General features: G+C 39.7%; 1 protein-coding gene across 4 annotated transcripts in view; it reads right to left on the reverse strand.

Annotated features, from left to right (window-relative positions):
• Window positions 1–18,969, reverse strand: part of dmgdh (dimethylglycine dehydrogenase) — a 158,273-nt gene that overhangs the window by 127,956 nt on the left and 11,348 nt on the right. For all 4 annotated transcript variants that reach the window (XM_069938244.1, XM_069938255.1, XM_069938264.1 and 1 more), the window contains exons 4-5: window positions 18,431–18,595; window positions 15,577–15,781 (exon numbers count right to left, since the gene is read on the reverse strand). In XM_069938244.1, the coding sequence (XP_069794345.1) occupies window positions 15,577–15,781; window positions 18,431–18,595 (370 nt within the window). The remainder of the gene's footprint in view (window positions 1–15,576; window positions 15,782–18,430; window positions 18,596–18,969) is intronic.

The following is an 18,969-nucleotide window of genomic DNA, read 5'->3' on the forward strand; positions in this document are numbered from 1 at the left end:
AACTGTGAAGGCTCTTGCAGAGTCAGACCAAGTGCCAGAAGGTTCAAAGGTGGTTAATGGTTATGCCATTATTTTTAAAAATGGTAGCAAGGATGAGCCAGAGAAATAAAGGCCAGGGAATTAGATGTCAGTAGTAGGAAAAATACTGCAAGGGATTCCAATAGATGGGATCTACCAGCATTAGGATAGGCAACAGGAAGATCATGCCTCACAAATCTGATAACATTTTTGTAACAAGAAGGATTGATGTAGGAAGGACAGAGAACATTGTAAGGGTCCTTTTCTGGCTATTGAAAAAAAAAGAGGCGTGGAAGTACATATGCATTGAAGAACTGGATACCCAGTCAGAGCAATTACTTTTGTCTTCTCTAAGCACTTATACATTGTACTCCTGTGTTGCTGTCGGGTGGCCATCTGAAACAGGAAGACCCAGCCAGGAGGTCTACTTACCCTACCCTTCTCCAGTAGGAATAATATCCTGCTTGGAGTATTCCCCATTGCAGCTGAAAGCAGCTCAGGCAAAGCTGATAGCAGCTTTCAGGTGCCTAGCAGCGTGCAGGCTGACAGTCAGCTGGCGACCCGCTGACAGCCACCCTCCCGGCTGGTGACAGCTACCCTCGTCACTGCCGTCACCTACCCCCTCCGCTGCCTGACAGTCCCCTGGCATGGGACTACAGGGCTGGGGCGACCGGCGGCAGACTACGGGGCTTACGCACGCACACAAAATCCCGCTAAATTTAAAAGGTGAGAGCTTTCCATAAGTCAGGATTCTCAGGGACGGCCATCCTAGTCCCATACTCCCCCCCCCCCACCCCCACCCCCCCGGCCGCCCCAGCCCCATACTCCCTTCGCCAGTCCTGCAGTCCCGCGCCGGGGGCTGTGAGGCAGTGGGGAGGTGAGCTGTCAGACTGCTGTCCCAAGTGGTCAGCTTTCACTGCAAGACAGCTGTCAGTCAGCTGGCACATTCAAGTGCCAGAAAGGCGTCCACTCTGTGGCCACCTAAACATGGCAGCTGAACTCCCCTAGCCGTGACTACCGGTGCATAATCTTCCTGGGAACACCTAAAAGCGGCTTGTGTCTCTCATCAACTTTCTCTGCAACTTTTCCCAGTTCCAATAGAGAATTTTCTCTTTCCACAAATGCTTGACCAGATGGACATTTCCACTTTTTCTGTTCTTATTTCAACAATTTGTCACCCACTTTACCAATATTGCAGCTGGCATTATCCTTTGATTTCCCATGGTTGAGCATATGTTTAGGAAAAGGAGGAGTAAATCAAATTTGTGAGATATGGTTTTTGCTAATTAAATGTTGTTTTTTTGACTGCAGCTATATTTCTTCAAGTGTTTGATATTATTTATGGTTATTTCAAGAAGCAACCAAGGTGCCATTGCAGTATTAGAGGACATTTTGCTGATAGCAAGGGTTCTGCACAAACATATTAAGGTACCATAAGTATTATAAGGTAATGCACTTGAAATATAAATAAAGCGTAAACAAGATAAACCTAACAACATAACATAGCTTGCACTGTTGAACAAAAGCATGCATTAGATAAACTGCTCGATCAATATAAGGAGCAGGAAGATCTCAGAAAAGAATTCTGAACAAGATTCTCTAGCTATTCATGGTGATTACCAAGCAATTGTCCTTCCTAATATTCATGAAAGAACAATTTACAGCATTTCATGGATTTAATAATAATTTCCCCATTAGAATCTGGTGTATGCAGCTGTCACATCTATACAGTACAAGAAATGTACCATTGATAGCTGTCATAGCTGTGATAGCATGTAATTTTACCAATGGACTTTTATATTCCTGGCTCCTTCCAGGTTGGTGTTGGGATAATTGCTTTATTTCACTGATTATCATCCACTGTTTATAAGGGAGTTCACTTAGGCTTTCTATTTAACAAAAGCTAATTGCTACACACCTGCCAAGAAAACACAATTTTGCAAGGATACTAGATAGCACATTTGTAGGGTGCCATTGTCTGATCACAAAACTTAAATGCATTCCACTGTGTGACATTAGACAGAGCATTATTTAACTGCTGGTTTCGCGCCGGCTGTCATAATGTCTTCAACGTTAATTGACCTGCAGCATTTGCACATCGTGGCAACTCAAAGAGTTTGTAATAAGGCTGATAATCTTGTGTGAAACTCATGTAGACAAACACAGTACTCATAGAATGAAAGCCACGGTGCTATTCAAGACCAGATATAATAGATTAATGGTGTACAAAAATAAGACGACTGTTACAGAAAGATTTTAAGGGAGTCCTACAGCAGTGGTCAATTCATGAAGGACTGTAGATTACTATATCTGATGCTAAATTAGATCACATATGTAATAAACACTGAAAACTACCAGTTGGAGCAGTGCCAAACTATCCCACAACCCACAGAAATGCCATATTCAGATATTAATAACAATGGAAAATGATATAACTGACAAGAGGAGGCTTCAAAAACATCAATTTCAATCAACGTGAGCCAAACACAAGACTGTTAAAAGTTTTACAACAACTTTCAACATAAAGGGCTAAGTGTGTAATCCATCTTGGTTTCAACGTGATATTCTTTCTATCACATTAATTACGACTTCACTGACTTAATTAATTATATATAATATGAAGGAACAATCAAGTAAACTGTACATGCTGAAGAGATCATAAACATATTGGCTTCAGTGCCAAAGATGTATGTTTGAGAACTAACTGAGGATTTTTACATCTTTATCTGAAAACTATTATGAGAATTATGCTCTTTCACTTTCTACAACTGTATACATATTACGGCAAACTTTTTAAACTGCTCACAGTGCCATTTGTGACAAATAAACATAAAACTTAAACTTAATGTGTAAAATTGCCCACAGAAATTCTGTCCACAAAAATTGGGACAAATCCCAACACTGTCCCATCAATCAGCAAGTGTTGGAAGGTCAACAAATGGCACTTCTCACCCACTTTGTGCTTCACCAGAACTACTTTGGTCCAGATTTTGGACAAAACATGACTCGAATAATTGAATTCCAAAGGAGCTCACGACCTCAAGACAGCATTTGATCATGTATGGTCAATGGGATTTCAGGGAAAAATTTGTATCATAGCTGACAAAGACCCACCTTCAACATAGACTTATCCTGACCAAGTCAGGGGTGTGACAAAACTTTTCACTTGCCTGCATGAGTGTAGATCTCTTCTTCTTTTCTTTGGCTTGGCTTCGCGGACGAAGATTTATGGAGATCTAATGATTTTTCAAAGAACCACCCAATCCTCCAACCTAAGTGTGAATTTCTTTCACTGTCAATATATGGTGGTCCAATATGTACCACTTACTAAATTAAATATAAGTCGCTAAAATAACAGCAGTTTACAAACCTCAGCAGCTCATAAACCTCCATCTCTACCTCCAAGAAGGACAAGGGAAGTAGTCACCGTGTGCTGGCATTTCTCCATCCAGTTAGACATTTATTGCTGTTCTTTTGCTATCACTGGGTACAAACACATATTCTACAGAACAACATTGAAAAGTACAGTATGTTTATTACATTTAGTGCGGAGGTATAAGAAAGCAGATCATTACTAACTTCTAAAGAGCAAAAGCAGCCCTTGCCACATCCTTTAAATGTGTATACAAGAAAGAAAATCATAACATATATAACATAACATAACATAACAATTACAGCACGGAAACAGGCCATTAGGCCCTTCTAGTCCGCACCGAACCAAACACCCCTTTCTAGCCCCACCTCCCTGCACAATGCCCATAACCCTCCATCTTCTTCTCATCCATATACCTGTCCAACCTTTTCTTAAATAATACAATTGACTCCGCCGCCACTATTTCTCCCGGAAGATCATTCCACACAGCTACCACTCTCTGAGTAAAGAAGTTCCCCCTCATGTTACCTCTAAACCTCTGCCCCTTAATTCTTAACTCATGTCCTCTTGTTTTAAACTTTCCTCCTCTTAACGGAAATAGTCTATTCACATCCATTCTGTCTATCCCTTTCATAATCTTAAATACTTCTATCAAATCCCCTCTCAACCTTCTACGCTCCAAAGAATAAAGACCCAATCTGTCCAATCTCTCCCCATACTCCAGATGCTTAAACCCAGGCAACATTCTGGTAAACCTTCTCTGCACTCTCTCCACTCTGTTTATATCCTTCCTATAATTAGGCGACCAGAACTGCACACAGAACTCCAAATTAGGCCGCACCAACGTCTTATACAATCTCAACATCACCTCCCAACTCCTATATTCCATGCAATGATTGATAAAGGCCAGCATACTAAAAGCCTTCTTCACCACCCTATTCACGTGAGTTTCTACCTTCAGGGAACGATGTACCGTTACTCCTAAATCTTTCTGCTTTTCTATATTCCTCAATGCTCTCCCATTTACCACATATGTCCTATTCTGATTCTTCTTACCAAAATGAAGCACCTCACACTTATCAGCATTAAATTCCATCTGCCATTTTTCAGCCCACTTTTCTAAGCAGCCCAAATCCCTCTGCAATCCTTGAAAACCTTCTTCATTATCCACTATTCCACCTATCTTAGTATCGTCTGCATATTTACTAATCCAATTCACCACCCCATCATCTAGATCATTAATGTATATAACGAACAACAATGGGCCCAATACAGATCCTTGAGGCACACCACTGGTCACCGGCCTCCAACCTGACAGACAATTATCCACTACCACTCTCTGGCCTCTCCCTTTCAGCCAATGTTCAATCCATTTGACTATCTTAAAATTTATACCTAAAGACTGCACCTTCCTAACTAACCTTCCATGTGGTACCTTATCGAAGGCCTTACTGAAGTCCATATAGACAACATCCACTGCGCTACCCTCATCCACATTCCTAATGTCCATAGGGATGATTAGTTAGAAGAGTTGACATATGGGCAGAATAACTTTGGATAAAATCAGTTATGAGAGTTGTGGCAAGGCCATGAAAATTCTGCCAGTGAGGCTTACCACACGAAAATTCAACAGGGTATCAAAAGTGCAATGTAATAATTTCAAATTAATTATACCTATGTCAGTGAAAACCTTTTAATTTTTTTCATATACAGGGTCAAGGGAAGTAATTTCTAGCTTAATCATGAGTTCCAGAATGCAGAAAAATAAAAAGGGAAAGATGATATTTTAATGCTGTATGAAAGGAGACAGAAAATCTCGATGGCCAAACTTCAGTTGTTTGATTTATATTTCATCTGCTTGCTCAGATGTACGCATGGATCTCACAATATTATTAAAATAAAGTCTAAAGAGATCTGATATCTAATCAACTAAATCCTTCTGAATTAGATCATTTGTGGAAACTTGCTGTACAAAATTTCCACCCAGCATCTACTTCAATAATACATTATAATTTATGCTCTCCTGAGAATTTGATGTTGAATGTTATGATCACATTGAATTTAACCTTTAAAGTCATATGAAGTTCAAAAGTGTTTCTGACCAGCTTGTCCTGACTTGCATTTCTGTTTTCTATAATTGTGGTGCTAAATCTCATGACTATACAAAATGTCTACTTCATTCCTATCGGCATTTCAAGCCTGAGCCCTTCTTCAAGGAATAAGAGCTCAGGCCTGAAACGCCAGTAATAGGCTTAGTCCTTGAAGAAGGGTTCAATCCCAAAACATCACTAATATGCCTTTCCTTTCTATGGATGCTGCGAGACTGGCTGAGATCCTCCAGCATTTCTGTGTGCTTTTACTACAATCGCAGTGTCTGCAGACTTTTGTGTTTCACATGTTTCACACCCTTAATCTGTGCTCAGAAACGGAAACTGAAGAGTCAAGAAGGGAAGGAGTGTAAATGAGTTATAAGAAGCAACACGGTCAGATTGATCTAATCATCAACGTAGCAGAAGAAGATAGAATTTGGACCAGAGTATCCTATGAAGATGCAAGATGGCAAGAAATTCCTATAGCAAAACTTCACATGTGTTGACCATATCTGCATGGTTTTGTATACCTCTATAAGCCCAGGTTCAGCCTCCTATGCTTCAGTCCCACCCAATCCAGCCGCTCCTTTCCTCTCTTGGTAAAAAGCCTTGTGAATCTTTTCAGTCAGCTCCAGATCTATCTGCAATGAAGTCTCTATCATCACTCCCCACCACTCGAGAATTTGAACTAAGGAAGGCTTTGTTTCATGGTTACACAGCAAACCATATTTGTGACTTCATTTTTGCCTGGCCATGTCAATTTCCAATGAAACGTACAAAAACTCAAATACTTTTTTAATGTTCAAGCTTTATTTTATTGTCACATAATGATACATAATCATGTAATCTTATATCTAATATATATTTGTGCATGTATGTCTGTTTCCCATGCAAATTAATATGGAGCACTCTAGAAATATCTAAGGAGGTTCAGTCGGGTTAACACTTGATGCTGAATCTCATGAGCACATCGAATTTAATCTGTAAGGTCATATGAAGTTCAAAAGTGTTTTTCACCAGCTTGTCCTGCCTTGCATTTCTGTTTACTATAATTGTGGTAACATTTGATGCTGAATCTCATGACCATGAATTTGAACTTTTAGGTCATATGAGGTTCAAAAGTTTTTTTAAAAATTGAACTTCCACCAGGGTCACCTCAATTAGCTACAGTGCTGTGCATCAACGTACATTCAGAATAAAAACAAGTGGCCAAACCTAGTTCAATATGAGCCCGAAGGTGAAAGGAAGAGACAGCAGAGGAATATCAGTCTCACCTCACTGTTGATGCTGCCAAACATGCAAGGACCAGGCAGCAGGAACAGAATAGTAGCGATACACCCATCTCAGTGCTCAGGCCTATAGACAGGCAAGGGGCAGGCAACGGGAAACAGAACAGCAACACCAGGCCTGCCTCAGTGCTCAGGCCTCCAAACGAGGAGCAGGCAGCAGGAAACAGAACAGTAACGACACACCCGTCTCAGTGCTCAGACCCCCAGACAAGCAAGGGGCAGGCAGTGGGAAACAGAACAGCAACACCAGGCCTGCCTCAGTGCTCAGGCCTCCAAACGAGGAGCAGGCAGCAGGAAACAGAACAGTAACGACACACCCGTCTCAGTGCTCAGAACCCCAGACAAGCAAGTGGGAATCAGAACAGCAACACCAGGCCCGCCTCAGTGCTCAGTCTCCAGACAAACAAGAAGCAGGCAATAGGAAACAGAGGAACAACGCCAATCCCGAGTATTTTATTTCCAGGGCAATGACTGGCATCCTGCTAGTATCCTTGATATACTTCAACTTTTGTCTGCCACAAGGCAAAGAGTTTCCATGAGCACTGCCCAGTGCCTTAACATTAAGAGAAAGAGAAACAAAAGAGAGTCCCACGACCTCACAGATGTCTGTTCAAATCATTGGCAATCGGAGCTCCAGATCTAAACCTCCCAAACAATAAAGAATCCTTCAGCACCCAAGGCCCTTCAGGAGCCCTTCTTGCCCTCAACATCCTCTTGAATCCTCTTGGTTTCCTTGAGCCAGTCACCAATAGCCCAAAGCCTGAATGAGTCCTTCAGCCACTGAACCTTTTGCTAGTCTGTGGTTGTACTCACCTTCCTGTAGGATCATATCCCTTCCTTCTCCTTCCCAATGGTCACTGTTCTCCCCTTTTCTGGTGCACTGCATGGGTTCACTAATCCCCCAGAGTCTGCAACCCTTCATGGTATGCTGTACCACCATCTTGGGCACCAATCTCCATGATTGGGGGACTTAAAAAGAATGTCATCGACTCCTCTAACAGGCCATTTAAAATCTGAAATGAGCCGTCAACCTCAACATCAGGCAGTCAGACCCTGCAGAGCAGTGCTGTGCTCTCTGGTCTCCTGGGTCCACACCAGCTGCAACACTGTCATTACAGTAGCTCCAGTAGCTCAGCAATTTTAAAAAAAAGCCCCTCTATTTATAGTCTCTGATGCTTCTCTCCCTGTACCTGACATATTCAGAAGTCTTTCTCAAGTTAGCTCATCTTATCCTTTGACTACCACGTTCACAGCATTTTCAAATTCTCTTTCTTCCCTAACACAGAAAAAGTTTCCTTCAATTTCATACTGAACCTTTCAAAAGTCCCACCATTGCTCTCCCCAACATGAAAGACATGAACTGCATTGATGAGTCATCTCCAATCTTCCCCTCCACTCCAACATTCTTAAACACGTTATTGCTTCCCAAATCAATGGAAATATTTTTCTTGATTCTAAATTTAAATCTCTCTGGTCATATTTTCACTTCCAAACCACTACTGAAATGGCATTAATCAAAGTTACATGCGTGGTTGTTCGCCTCTCATTCCAGCGTAAACCTAAGGCAACTGCACATAAGCATTGCAATGAGTATGAAGGTGGCTGTTTTGACCAATCTAGGTTCAAAAGTTCCTTTCATACAGGTAGCAGAGGCGCACAGTTCGTAGTGTAAGTAATTTTTGAGATTCTCTTTGTTTCCTCCATTTGAGCTTCCTCATATTAGTGACACTGTTCTTTAAGCGAGAATGTCAAACACGATGATCCAATGATAGTGGTTCCCAGTGGTGTGTCAATATTGAAATTCTTTTGGGATTTTCTACAACAATCTTTAAATTTATTTTCCAGTCCACCACTTGACTGTTTTCCCTCAGTCAGTTCTCCATAAATTGGCTGCTTTGGTTCTTCCTCAATTTCCATGAGCATTTTAATTTATGATGATGCAATATTTTGTTTTAAACAGAGGGCAAGGGAGATGGGAGACATTATAAAACTCCGTTTATCATTCAACCTCCTGCTAAAAGGAATCATTGACCAAATCTACATTAAATGTGTTTAATTGGGAAATTTCAACAAAATATTTTGATATAAAAGGTCATAATTGATTGCTCTGCAGCAATGAAATATGAAAACAATTTTGGATACTCAGCAAGTTGATTTCCCATGGCATGGCGCACATGACTCGATAAGATGTAATACAGGTCGAGTTCCCTTTATCTGAAGATCCAAAAACTGAATTTTTTTTAGCACCAACATGACGTCACAAGTGGAAAAAAAATTCAACACGTGACTTGTCCATGTTGAGCTCTGATGCTCTGTTGATGCCAGTTTGATTACAATAACAGTAAAAAAAAATGAAATCTTTGCTTCTGGCCAGGAAGATAAAACGGAGCTGAGTCCAGATCTTCAGCATCGGCTGCAGCCAGAGTCAGTAACGGCGACTCCATTCTCCACATCGGGTGCGGTGCCATCTGCATCAAAAAAAGTCGCTTTGGGCTCCTGGGCAGGAGCGGGGACCGGTGGTGGTAGTGAAGAGGTGTCGGGACCAGCGGCGGTGATGGGGAGGAGTTGGGAAGCAGAGGCAGAAGTGGGGAGGTGTCAGGGTCCGGCGGTGGCGATAGGGAAATGGTCGGGGACTGGCAGTGGTGGAGAGGTGTTGGGACCAGTGGCGGTGGTGGTGGGGAGGTTCTTTTGTAAGCAGGGATCTAGTTTTTTTTTTGTTAAACTTTATTTCATGTGAATTTTCCACTTGTGGCGTCAGGTCGGAGCACGAAAAGCCTGTCGTTGTTGCCGCTTAACCACTGATACCGGTATTCTGCTGATTCTACAGTCCTGCTTAGTTCCATTGTTCCAAAATCCCCCCAAAAAATGTCTGGTCCAAAGCATTTTGGATAAGGAGTATTCAACTGTATATGTTTTTTTAAATCCAAATCAAAATTAAACACTTAGCCTTTAGTTTCAATTTTTTTCTTAGTATTAATGTTCATGGGATTTAGCCGTGTCAACTATGGGTCAGTTGACAGCACTCTTGTCCCTGATCAGAAGGTTGTGAGTTTAATACCGGAGTCTCTGCAGCTATCAAGAGTAGAAAATTTCAAATATTAACTCTTCTCTGTGAGGAAATTTCTTTGCACCTCTATATTAAAAGGCAAATCCTTTGGCTTAAACTGTGCCCTGATCCTAAACTCCTCAGTCATGGGAAACAGCCTCTCACTATCTCCCTATTCAGGCCCTTTAAGAATGGAGTAAGTTTCAATAAACTCCCATCTCATTCATCAAAACTATATACAGTCCCAGTTTATCCTGATGGAGCAAAAACATCCTCCATTATCCAAAACATCCATTATCTAAAAACATAAATTGAAATGCAAAAAATCAATGGTACAAGTTGTCCATATTTCCAAACAGCCCCATCCCCCCTTTCCCAAAACAAAACCCCAAAATAGAAAAATAGAAAAGAAAGAGAAAATAGATAAGACAGAAAGAAAAAGCAGGAAAAGAGGAAAAAAGGAGGAACCATCAGGATCTGGGATCCACTTCAGAGAATCTAATTAATTTTCTTGCCTAGATCTCAAATAGGGGAAAGAACAAGGATGTAGAACTCAGGAAAAGAATAAGTAACCCTAAATATTCAATCCTAAATATTCAGTATGGCTGCCATACCTGCAAAAACATATTAGATTTCTTCCTTAGATTATAAGTAATTTTCTCCAGCAGAACACAACTATGCATTTCTGCATTCCATCGGACTATATCCAGAAGGGATACATTTCCGCAATACATTTCCTGGTCATTGCCAATGCAGTTTTAAGCAATTCTAATTGGTGCTTGGACAGCCTCTTTTCGTGTCTTAACCCCACAATATTTCCAAGGAGAAACAATTTTGATCCCTGTGGTAATTGTTTCCCAGTAATCTATCTTAATAAAATTCTTAAATTTTCCCAATAAAGTTTCACTTGAGAGCAGGGGTTCCCAACCTGGGGTACATGTACCCCCAGTGGTACATTTGCACTTTTCAGGAGGTACATTGGGTCTGAGAGAATAACCACTACTGTACAATACATGGTGTTGTAATCTGCAGTCAGATTGTACAATGTCGTTTTTTTTTTATTCTTAATTTTTAGGGGTACATGGGAACCTATAAAAATGCCCAAGGGGTACAGAGGAACAAAAAGGTTGGGAACCCCTGCTTTAGAGCATGACCAGGTGGAATGTAAAAAGGTTCCCGTTTCTTCACCACATCTAAAACATATGTACGATATAAAGGTATTAGAATTTAATTTATGTAATTTCTGCATAGTTAGATAGAACTGATGCAAGAAGTCATATTGCACTATTCTGTATCTTACATTTATTGTATTGGCCATGCTGTCCTGACATAAATTGGACCAGTTTTTATCACCAATACTAATATTCAAGTCTGATTCCGATCTTTGTTTTGATTTATATAACTCCTACTTGGGAGTTCCCAACTGAAGCAAGGAATACATTGGAGATGTAAACTTCCTTGTGTTCCCCTTTCTCCATTTCATTGCACTCTGCTTACATCATTGCTGGTCCTAATTCATCTCTGAAGAAAGCTCTTAATTGAAAGAAGCAGAAGATTGTGTTAAGAATATTATATCTATTTTTTAATTGTTCAAATGACATAAGTTGCCCTTGCAAGTAACAATCATCTACATTCTTGATCCTTTTCTGGGACCAAGTATGTAGAATCTTATTATCCATTGTTAAAAGAATTAATCTATTTTGAGACAAGGACATTTTTGGAAATATTTTTCCTTTTGTTCCAATTCATTTATTCAATTTATACCGAATATTCAAAATAAACTTTGTTCGAGGTGCTTCTTTTCCATCAAAAATAGATTTAGTGTCCTATTTATATATAAGATCCTCTGCCACTCTCTCTCCAATTTTGTGCAGTTAAATTTCCACCCATGAAGGCTTATCTCTTCCGTCAAAGAGAGAAGTGACAAATTTCATCTGCGATAACCAATAGTAATATTTAAAATTTGGGAGCTACAAACCCCCCACCCCCCATATGGTATTTCCAAGTTAATTTTTCCATGGAGACCCTGGCTAACTTACCTTTCCAAAGCAACTTCCTAACCAATTTATTCAAATTTTGAAAAAAAACTTCTGTGGTAATGGTATTGGAAGAGCCTGTAAGAGGTACGGTACATGTGGGAATATATTCGTTTTAACACAATTAACTCTTCTCTTCATAATCTTTGATGCCCTTGCGAATCATGAACCTATCAATCTCCTCTTTAAATATACCCAACCATTTGTCCTCTACAGACAGACAACAGTGGCAATGAACACCACAGATTCTTATTCTCTGGCTGAAGAAATTTCTCATCTCTGTTCTGAGGGGTGTCCTATTACTCTGAGCCTGTGCCCTCTTTCCCAAAGCTCTCCCTCTACTGGAAACATTTTTCACATGTCCATTCTATCCAGCTCTTTCAGTTTTTGAAATGTTTCAATGAGATCCTCTCTCACCTTTCTAAACTCCAGCGAGTATAGGGCTAGAACCATCAAATGCTCCTCATATGTTAACCTTCTCATCCTTGGAATCATTCTTGTAAATCTCCCCTGGACCCTCTCCAACACAAGCACATATTTCTTTATTCCTTCTCCCAAAGTACATGACCACACACTTTTTACCCTTTTTCCCAATCTGTCCATGTACCTCAACAAAGACACTGCTTCCTCAACACTACCTGCCCCCAAACCTATCTTCATATCATTCACAAACATAGCCACAATGTCAAAAGTTCCATTATCTAAATCATTTCCATAAAAAGTGAAAAGTAATGGTCCCAACACCAACCCCTGCAGAACACCACAAGTCAGCCAAAAATGTGTCAGAAAAGCACCCCCCCCCCCTTTTATTCCCACTCTTTACCTCTGTCAGTCAATCTTCTCTCCATGCTCATATCTCGCCTGTATGACCATGGATTCTTATCCTGTTCAGCAGCCTTATCAAAGGCATCTTATCAAAGGCCTTCTGAAAATCCAAGTAAACAGCATTCACTGACTCCCCTGTTGTCTTCCCAGCTCGCTACTTCCACAAAGAATTCCCACAGATTTGTCAGGCCAAATCTGCCCTGAAGGAAACCATGTTCAGTTCAGCCTACTTTATTTTGTGCTTTCAGGTACTTCAAAACTTCATCCTTAATAATGGACTCCAGAATTTTGCCATCTACTGCAGTTAGGCTAACTGGCCTATATTTTCCTGTCTTTTGCCTTTCTCCCTTCTTAAAGTGTAAAGTGACATATGCAATTTTCCAATCCTCTGGAACCATTCCATACTCCAGTGATTCCTGAAAGATCACTGCTAATGCACTCACAATTTCTTTAGCAACCTCTTTCAGAACTCCGTGGTGTAGTCCATTCAGTCCAGGTGACTTATCCACCTTCCAAACTCTCAAATTTCTGATGCGTCCACAATGAAGACTGACACAAAATACTTATTCAATTCATCCACAGTTTCTTTGTTCACCATCACCATTCCTCCAGCATCATTTTCTTGTGGTCCAATGCCCACTCTTGCTTCTCTTTTACTCTTTATATATATGAAAAAACTTTTATTGCCCTCTTTCATGTTATTGGCTTGCTTTCTTTCATATTCCAGTTTTTCTCCCTTATTGCTTTTTTTTATTGCTTTCTGTTGGTTTTTAAAAGTTCCCCAATCCCCTGACTTCCTGCTAATTTATGCTGAACCGTATGCCCTCTCTTTTGCTTTCATTCCACAGTTGCCTCACCCTCTGTTGGGATGGAGCAATCCTGCATCTTTCAATTATTCCAAGAAATTCTACTGCCTTCCCTGATTGGATCCACTTCCAATCAACTTTGGCCAGTTCCTCTCTCATGCCTCCATAGTTATCTTTACTCAATTATAATACCGACACATCTGAGTATAGCTTCTCCCTCTCAAACTGCAGAGTTAATTCTATAATATTCTGACCACTGCCTGATAGTTCTTAACTTTAAGCACCCTATTCAAAGCTAGAACATTGCTCCTTATGCTCCCCCCAAAACTTTTCCCCTTTCACCCTTGACCCATGTCCTCTGGTTTGTACCTCACCTATCCTTAGTGGAAAAAAGCCTACCTATATTTACTTTGACTATCCCCTCATTCTTCTACGCTCCAGGGAATAAAGTCCTAACCAGTTTAACCTTTCATTGTAACTGATTAGGGCACAATGCTCAACCTAAGTGCACTGTGGGAGAATCTTTACAATATTCACCACGGTTATTCAAGAAGATCCACAGCCACTTTCTCAAGGCCAACCATTGCTGGCCTTGCCAGAGACACAAATATCCAAAGATGATGACTTTTTTTTGGATCCACTGAAATGGTCTCTGGCTGGTTTCTTTTTGTAACAATGTCCTTCTGCCAGAGGTTCAACAAGAAGACTGTAGTTTGATGACATATGGCTATTAACATGGCTGTCAACATGGCTGTCAATATGGCTATTAACATGGCTGTCAAGATAAAGTATCTCTCTCCTTGTATATCTATTTATAATAGTATGGAATGGTCAATTTCTTATCATAAAACATGACTCGAATCCATTGTGATAAAATTAAAATTAAATACAAAATGCTCCATTGTAATTTTAAGAACAATCCATTGAAATACTGACAACTCCTTTGAGACATATTAAACTGTGCTTCATGTTAAATTGCTGCCATAAAACTTATAACAATGATTTTTCCAATCATTTCAGATTTGTGGATTGAAATAGCAGTTACTCACAGCTGACTGTGAAGACAAAATTCCTGCATTTACCTTTCATATCAAGGTTAGTAAAGATATTTAATAAATATATCAACAAATAATACTTCATTGAAAATTTTCTTCCAAAATATCTAATTTCAAGACATGCAGTTGAAAGTTTCAACCTATTCAGAAACAGAATTTATTGACATGTACATGCCATATTCTAACATATTCCTACCAGATCTTTCAGTAACAGTACCTTAAGGGTTGCTAAGATGGGCTCTCAGCGTGCCTCCATGTTAAAAAAGGAATAAACTTGCCTGGGAACACCCTACTGTGATATAGGTCAGGATAGCTGACTGCATCTCAAGCACAAGAGGTCAGCAAGACAGCAATTATGAGACCCATCTTGGAAGTCATCATGCTCTGAACTTCCAAAGGCAGAGTCAGGGATTTATTTGTGTATCGTCACTTTTACAAACACCACTGCAGGAACAGGTTCATTTTTGTTTCAGAGGAGAGATGAACCATGACCACTTGGAAAAAACAGGTAATTAAGGTGCAACATACTCCCGTTTCATACTGCTAACCCACCTAGGAAGCAGGAAAACTTACTGGGCACTCGGAAGCCTTTCCCACTGTACCATGATTTACCTGGTTAATAGGCAGCATTTTAAGGGGATCCTGCCTCCAGCAGTGACAATGCGAGAGCAGGTTGTGCTTTCACACCACCAGAAGGCGATTAGTGAGTTAACTCAGCCAGGCTCTGACACTCACCCTGCCAGGTTGATATATTCCACACCACACGATTACCGAGAACAGACCCACTAAATTAGTCAGTTAACCCACACAGAATTGGCGGTGTGAAGGGGATAGACCTGCATTTATTACTGGACCTGCCATCTTAATGCATAACAAAATCAATCGTTCGTGGTTCTAAGAAATCCATAAGCTGCTAAATTAATGCACAAATACATTCTTATCTCCATTCGCCTTTAAAACAATGCATAACAAATATCACAAATATTATTGTATTCTGTATAATTCCAGATTAAATTTGATACGGAGATACTGCCATACCTGCACAGTTCACAATTCGGTTCGCACGGATTGCTCCATTTTCTGTTTCTACATTCCATTTCCCATCAGATCTTGGTGACAGACCTGTTACTGCAGCAGGAAAGTACAGCTCAGCCCCATAGAATCGTGCTCCAGCTGCCAAAGCCATGGTGAGAGAATAAGGATCGATATGGCCATCTCCGGGGTTATGCAATGCAGCCAGGACCTAGAACATATCCATATCAATCTAAAATAGGTAACATACAAACCTCACTGTAAGGTACTTTTCTTTAAAAATGCAATTTTCAATCGCTGTGGATATTCTTTTTACTTCTATTTCTTACAGAGAGAACACAACTCTTAATTTTAATTCAGCCGCCAGACTTGTATCAGGAGAAGCCTGCCATTTCCCACTCAGAAAGGCCATCGCAAATTGCAATGAAAAGATAATAAAGATCAATCGATTTTTCAGGTCATTGTTACAGTCCATGTCCCAGGCTAATACCTTAAATTGGCTGGCAATTACTATCACAATTGGCCCAAACAAATTGAGATGAGTCACAACTCACACGACACTAGATTATTGGAACATTTCTTAATTAATTTCATCATTTAAAATGCCAGAGCTCTGCTCAAGCCAGACAGTTCAGGCTCCTAGTGCCTTTGCAAAAACTTTTAAAGACTTCACAGTAGGTGTTAATTGGACATGCTGTGGAGAAATGGATTATTGTTTTGGAAAGCAACATATGATCGAACTCGGAAGATTAGGTCCAGAGCCGCAGTCTTTCTGAGTGCAGTTGGCTGTTCTAAGAGGGTCATGTGGTTTTCTCTGAGTGAGAGGGAGAGAGAGAATTCAGTTCTACAGTTCAGCAGCAGCAGCTGGATCTGGAACAGGACAAGCTGGCAAACTGGTGGAAAAACCCCATTTTTAATACAGGTTGTGAGTTCTTAGTTCAGCCTATTCAAAGCCCTTGTGGTCCATACAAGAGGAGATGACTGGCTGTATACAGAAAAGGAACTCTGTGGTGACCTGAAAGAAACAGGTTATCATCTAGAAAACCCTGATGGGGGCATGTTTCTTCGGCAAGAAACTGAAGTGGATGTTCAGAAGGAATCAGTTGTGAGCGTCCAATGAACAACAAATCTCTCTCTGAAAACCGACAAGAACCTTCCTGAGCGGTATCCATTTACCTTTCAACCATCAAAGCCTAGTGAAATTCATAAAAGTTCATTTCTGTGCACAGTATAAGAATTACCTGCAACCAGTGAACATGGATTGAGTGAGAAGTGAGATTGGATGTGAATCAAAGAACTTTTCTGAACTTAAACACATTACATACGTGTGTGCTTAGAATTAGAATTGGGTTAAGTTAAGTTAATAGTAATAAGATCCTCTAGTCATTCAAGGTTTGATATCATTTCAAGTTTTATCCTGATTTTATGTTTAAAGATAATTAAAAGCAACTTTTGTTTAAGTGACCATTTGTCTTGGTGAATTTCTATAGCTGCTGGGTTTTGGGGTCATCTGGGCTCATAACAATTGCTAAAATTACAGTCTTTGTCAATAATTACAGTTGCAGAAAAATCTGCAACATTGATCCACATTGTAAATTGCTAAATTTATAAGTAATTGCAAACGTATCTAGAAGGTAATAAATAATAAGGGAGAAAGTTTCATTTTTAGTCGCATGAATATATTCACCTCATTACATTCAGTTCTAATTAATGAAATACCCTCAATGCTCAATGACTATTCTCTCAGTTAACTGCTGGCATCACAAACCACACAGAAACGGGAAAAGAGGTTGGAAGTCCCAGGTTATCGCCTGTCTTGGAAAACGTGATGCACCTTGAACCATTTCAGACAAAGCATGCGAAGGTGTATCATTTGCTACAATTAATAAATGAGAAAGCATCAAATTATGATCCAATCATGAAATCTGAAATAAATCTGAAGTGATACTTATTTGATGCTTTGACATAGCATCACAAAAAGGCATTAAGTTCATCCACACACATCAGTCGACTGTTCAAATAGTTTGGTGAAAGATGAGCAGACTGAATATGTATGGGGTGTATACAAGCAGCAGCTTGTATTAGTAGACAAAGATACATAATTCATATTTATAGTGGTTTAAAATAGAATATGGGACCTGGTCTTTGGAATTAATTTGAAATGAAAAGGAAATACTGCCATTTTGTTACTGATGTGTAAGAATGTATATGGAGTATTTTAATTTTAAGACTAAAAGTCTTGGACAAAATCCAGACTCTCCAACAATTCCTTTGGACCAAAGCAAATTCTGGAATGCAGCTCATCACCTTGTACTTTAAGGCAATTAAAGATGAGTACAATATAGTAACCTTGTCAGCAACATCCACTTCCCACAAGTGAGCTTAAAATGAAAAAAAGTCAGAATTCAAAATGTGAAAGTGGGAGAGCATAATTTATCTCAAATTATATTTAACATAATTGAAATAAATGTAGAAGTATTTTCTGATAGGAAAAAAATGATGAACTAAACTGCACACTCAAATTACTTCCCAAAAACAGGATGTAGTATGACCAAAGAAGCCTGATGGTACAGGACACTCTGCTCCTTATGACATCTCACTGAGAAAACATTTGTATTAAAGATTAACCATATATTTTTAAAAAAACAATTTTTTGATGTAAAAGCCACTTCAGAAAGGGAAGGCACAATATTTTGCAAAGCAGTGCATTGACATTTCTATGTAATGCTTTCCTACATCTTGGCAATAACTTCCAAACTGGTACAAAAGTTAAATAGTTCAAGGTAAAAAGACAGCAGAAAGTAAATAATACGTCAGCAAAATAATCAAATAATATTAAGTCAACAAAGCACCAGTTTACCTTGTCAATATTTATCAGAGGGAAGAGTTCCTGCACCTTTTCAGGGCTTATCATAAATTGTGGTGTCACATTCCAGCGTGTCCGGGTCATCTGGTAATGAAATTCATCCACTCGAGTTGGAGTGGTAGCAATTCGGATGCTACCAGGCTGATGGAAGCCCACTGCCTGTGGAAATGATATCAAACCTTGAATGACTAGAGGATCTTATTAGCCCAAATCCTTTCATCATTTCTTTTTGTGCTATTTAAAAAAAAATGATATAAATAAAAGTTGACTTTTATCACTTTGAAATTGGTTCTTCTCTGCAAAAGCATTAATGATAATAGCAAATGATATTGACAACAAATAGCAACTCAGATATGATGCAAAATATTTATATTTTGTGAAATTCTTCTACTGTTTTTCATTATAGTTTCAACAGTATGTCTTCTTTGGCTTGGCTTCGCGGACGAAGATTTATAGAGGGGGTAAAAGTCCACGTCAGCTGCAGGCTCGTTTGTGGCTGACAAGTCCGATGCGGGACAGGCAGACACGGTTGC

The sequence above is a fragment of the Narcine bancroftii genome, chromosome 1, assembly GCF_036971445.1.
Source record: "Narcine bancroftii isolate sNarBan1 chromosome 1, sNarBan1.hap1, whole genome shotgun sequence".
NCBI classification, from domain to species: domain Eukaryota; kingdom Metazoa; phylum Chordata; class Chondrichthyes; order Torpediniformes; family Narcinidae; genus Narcine; species Narcine bancroftii.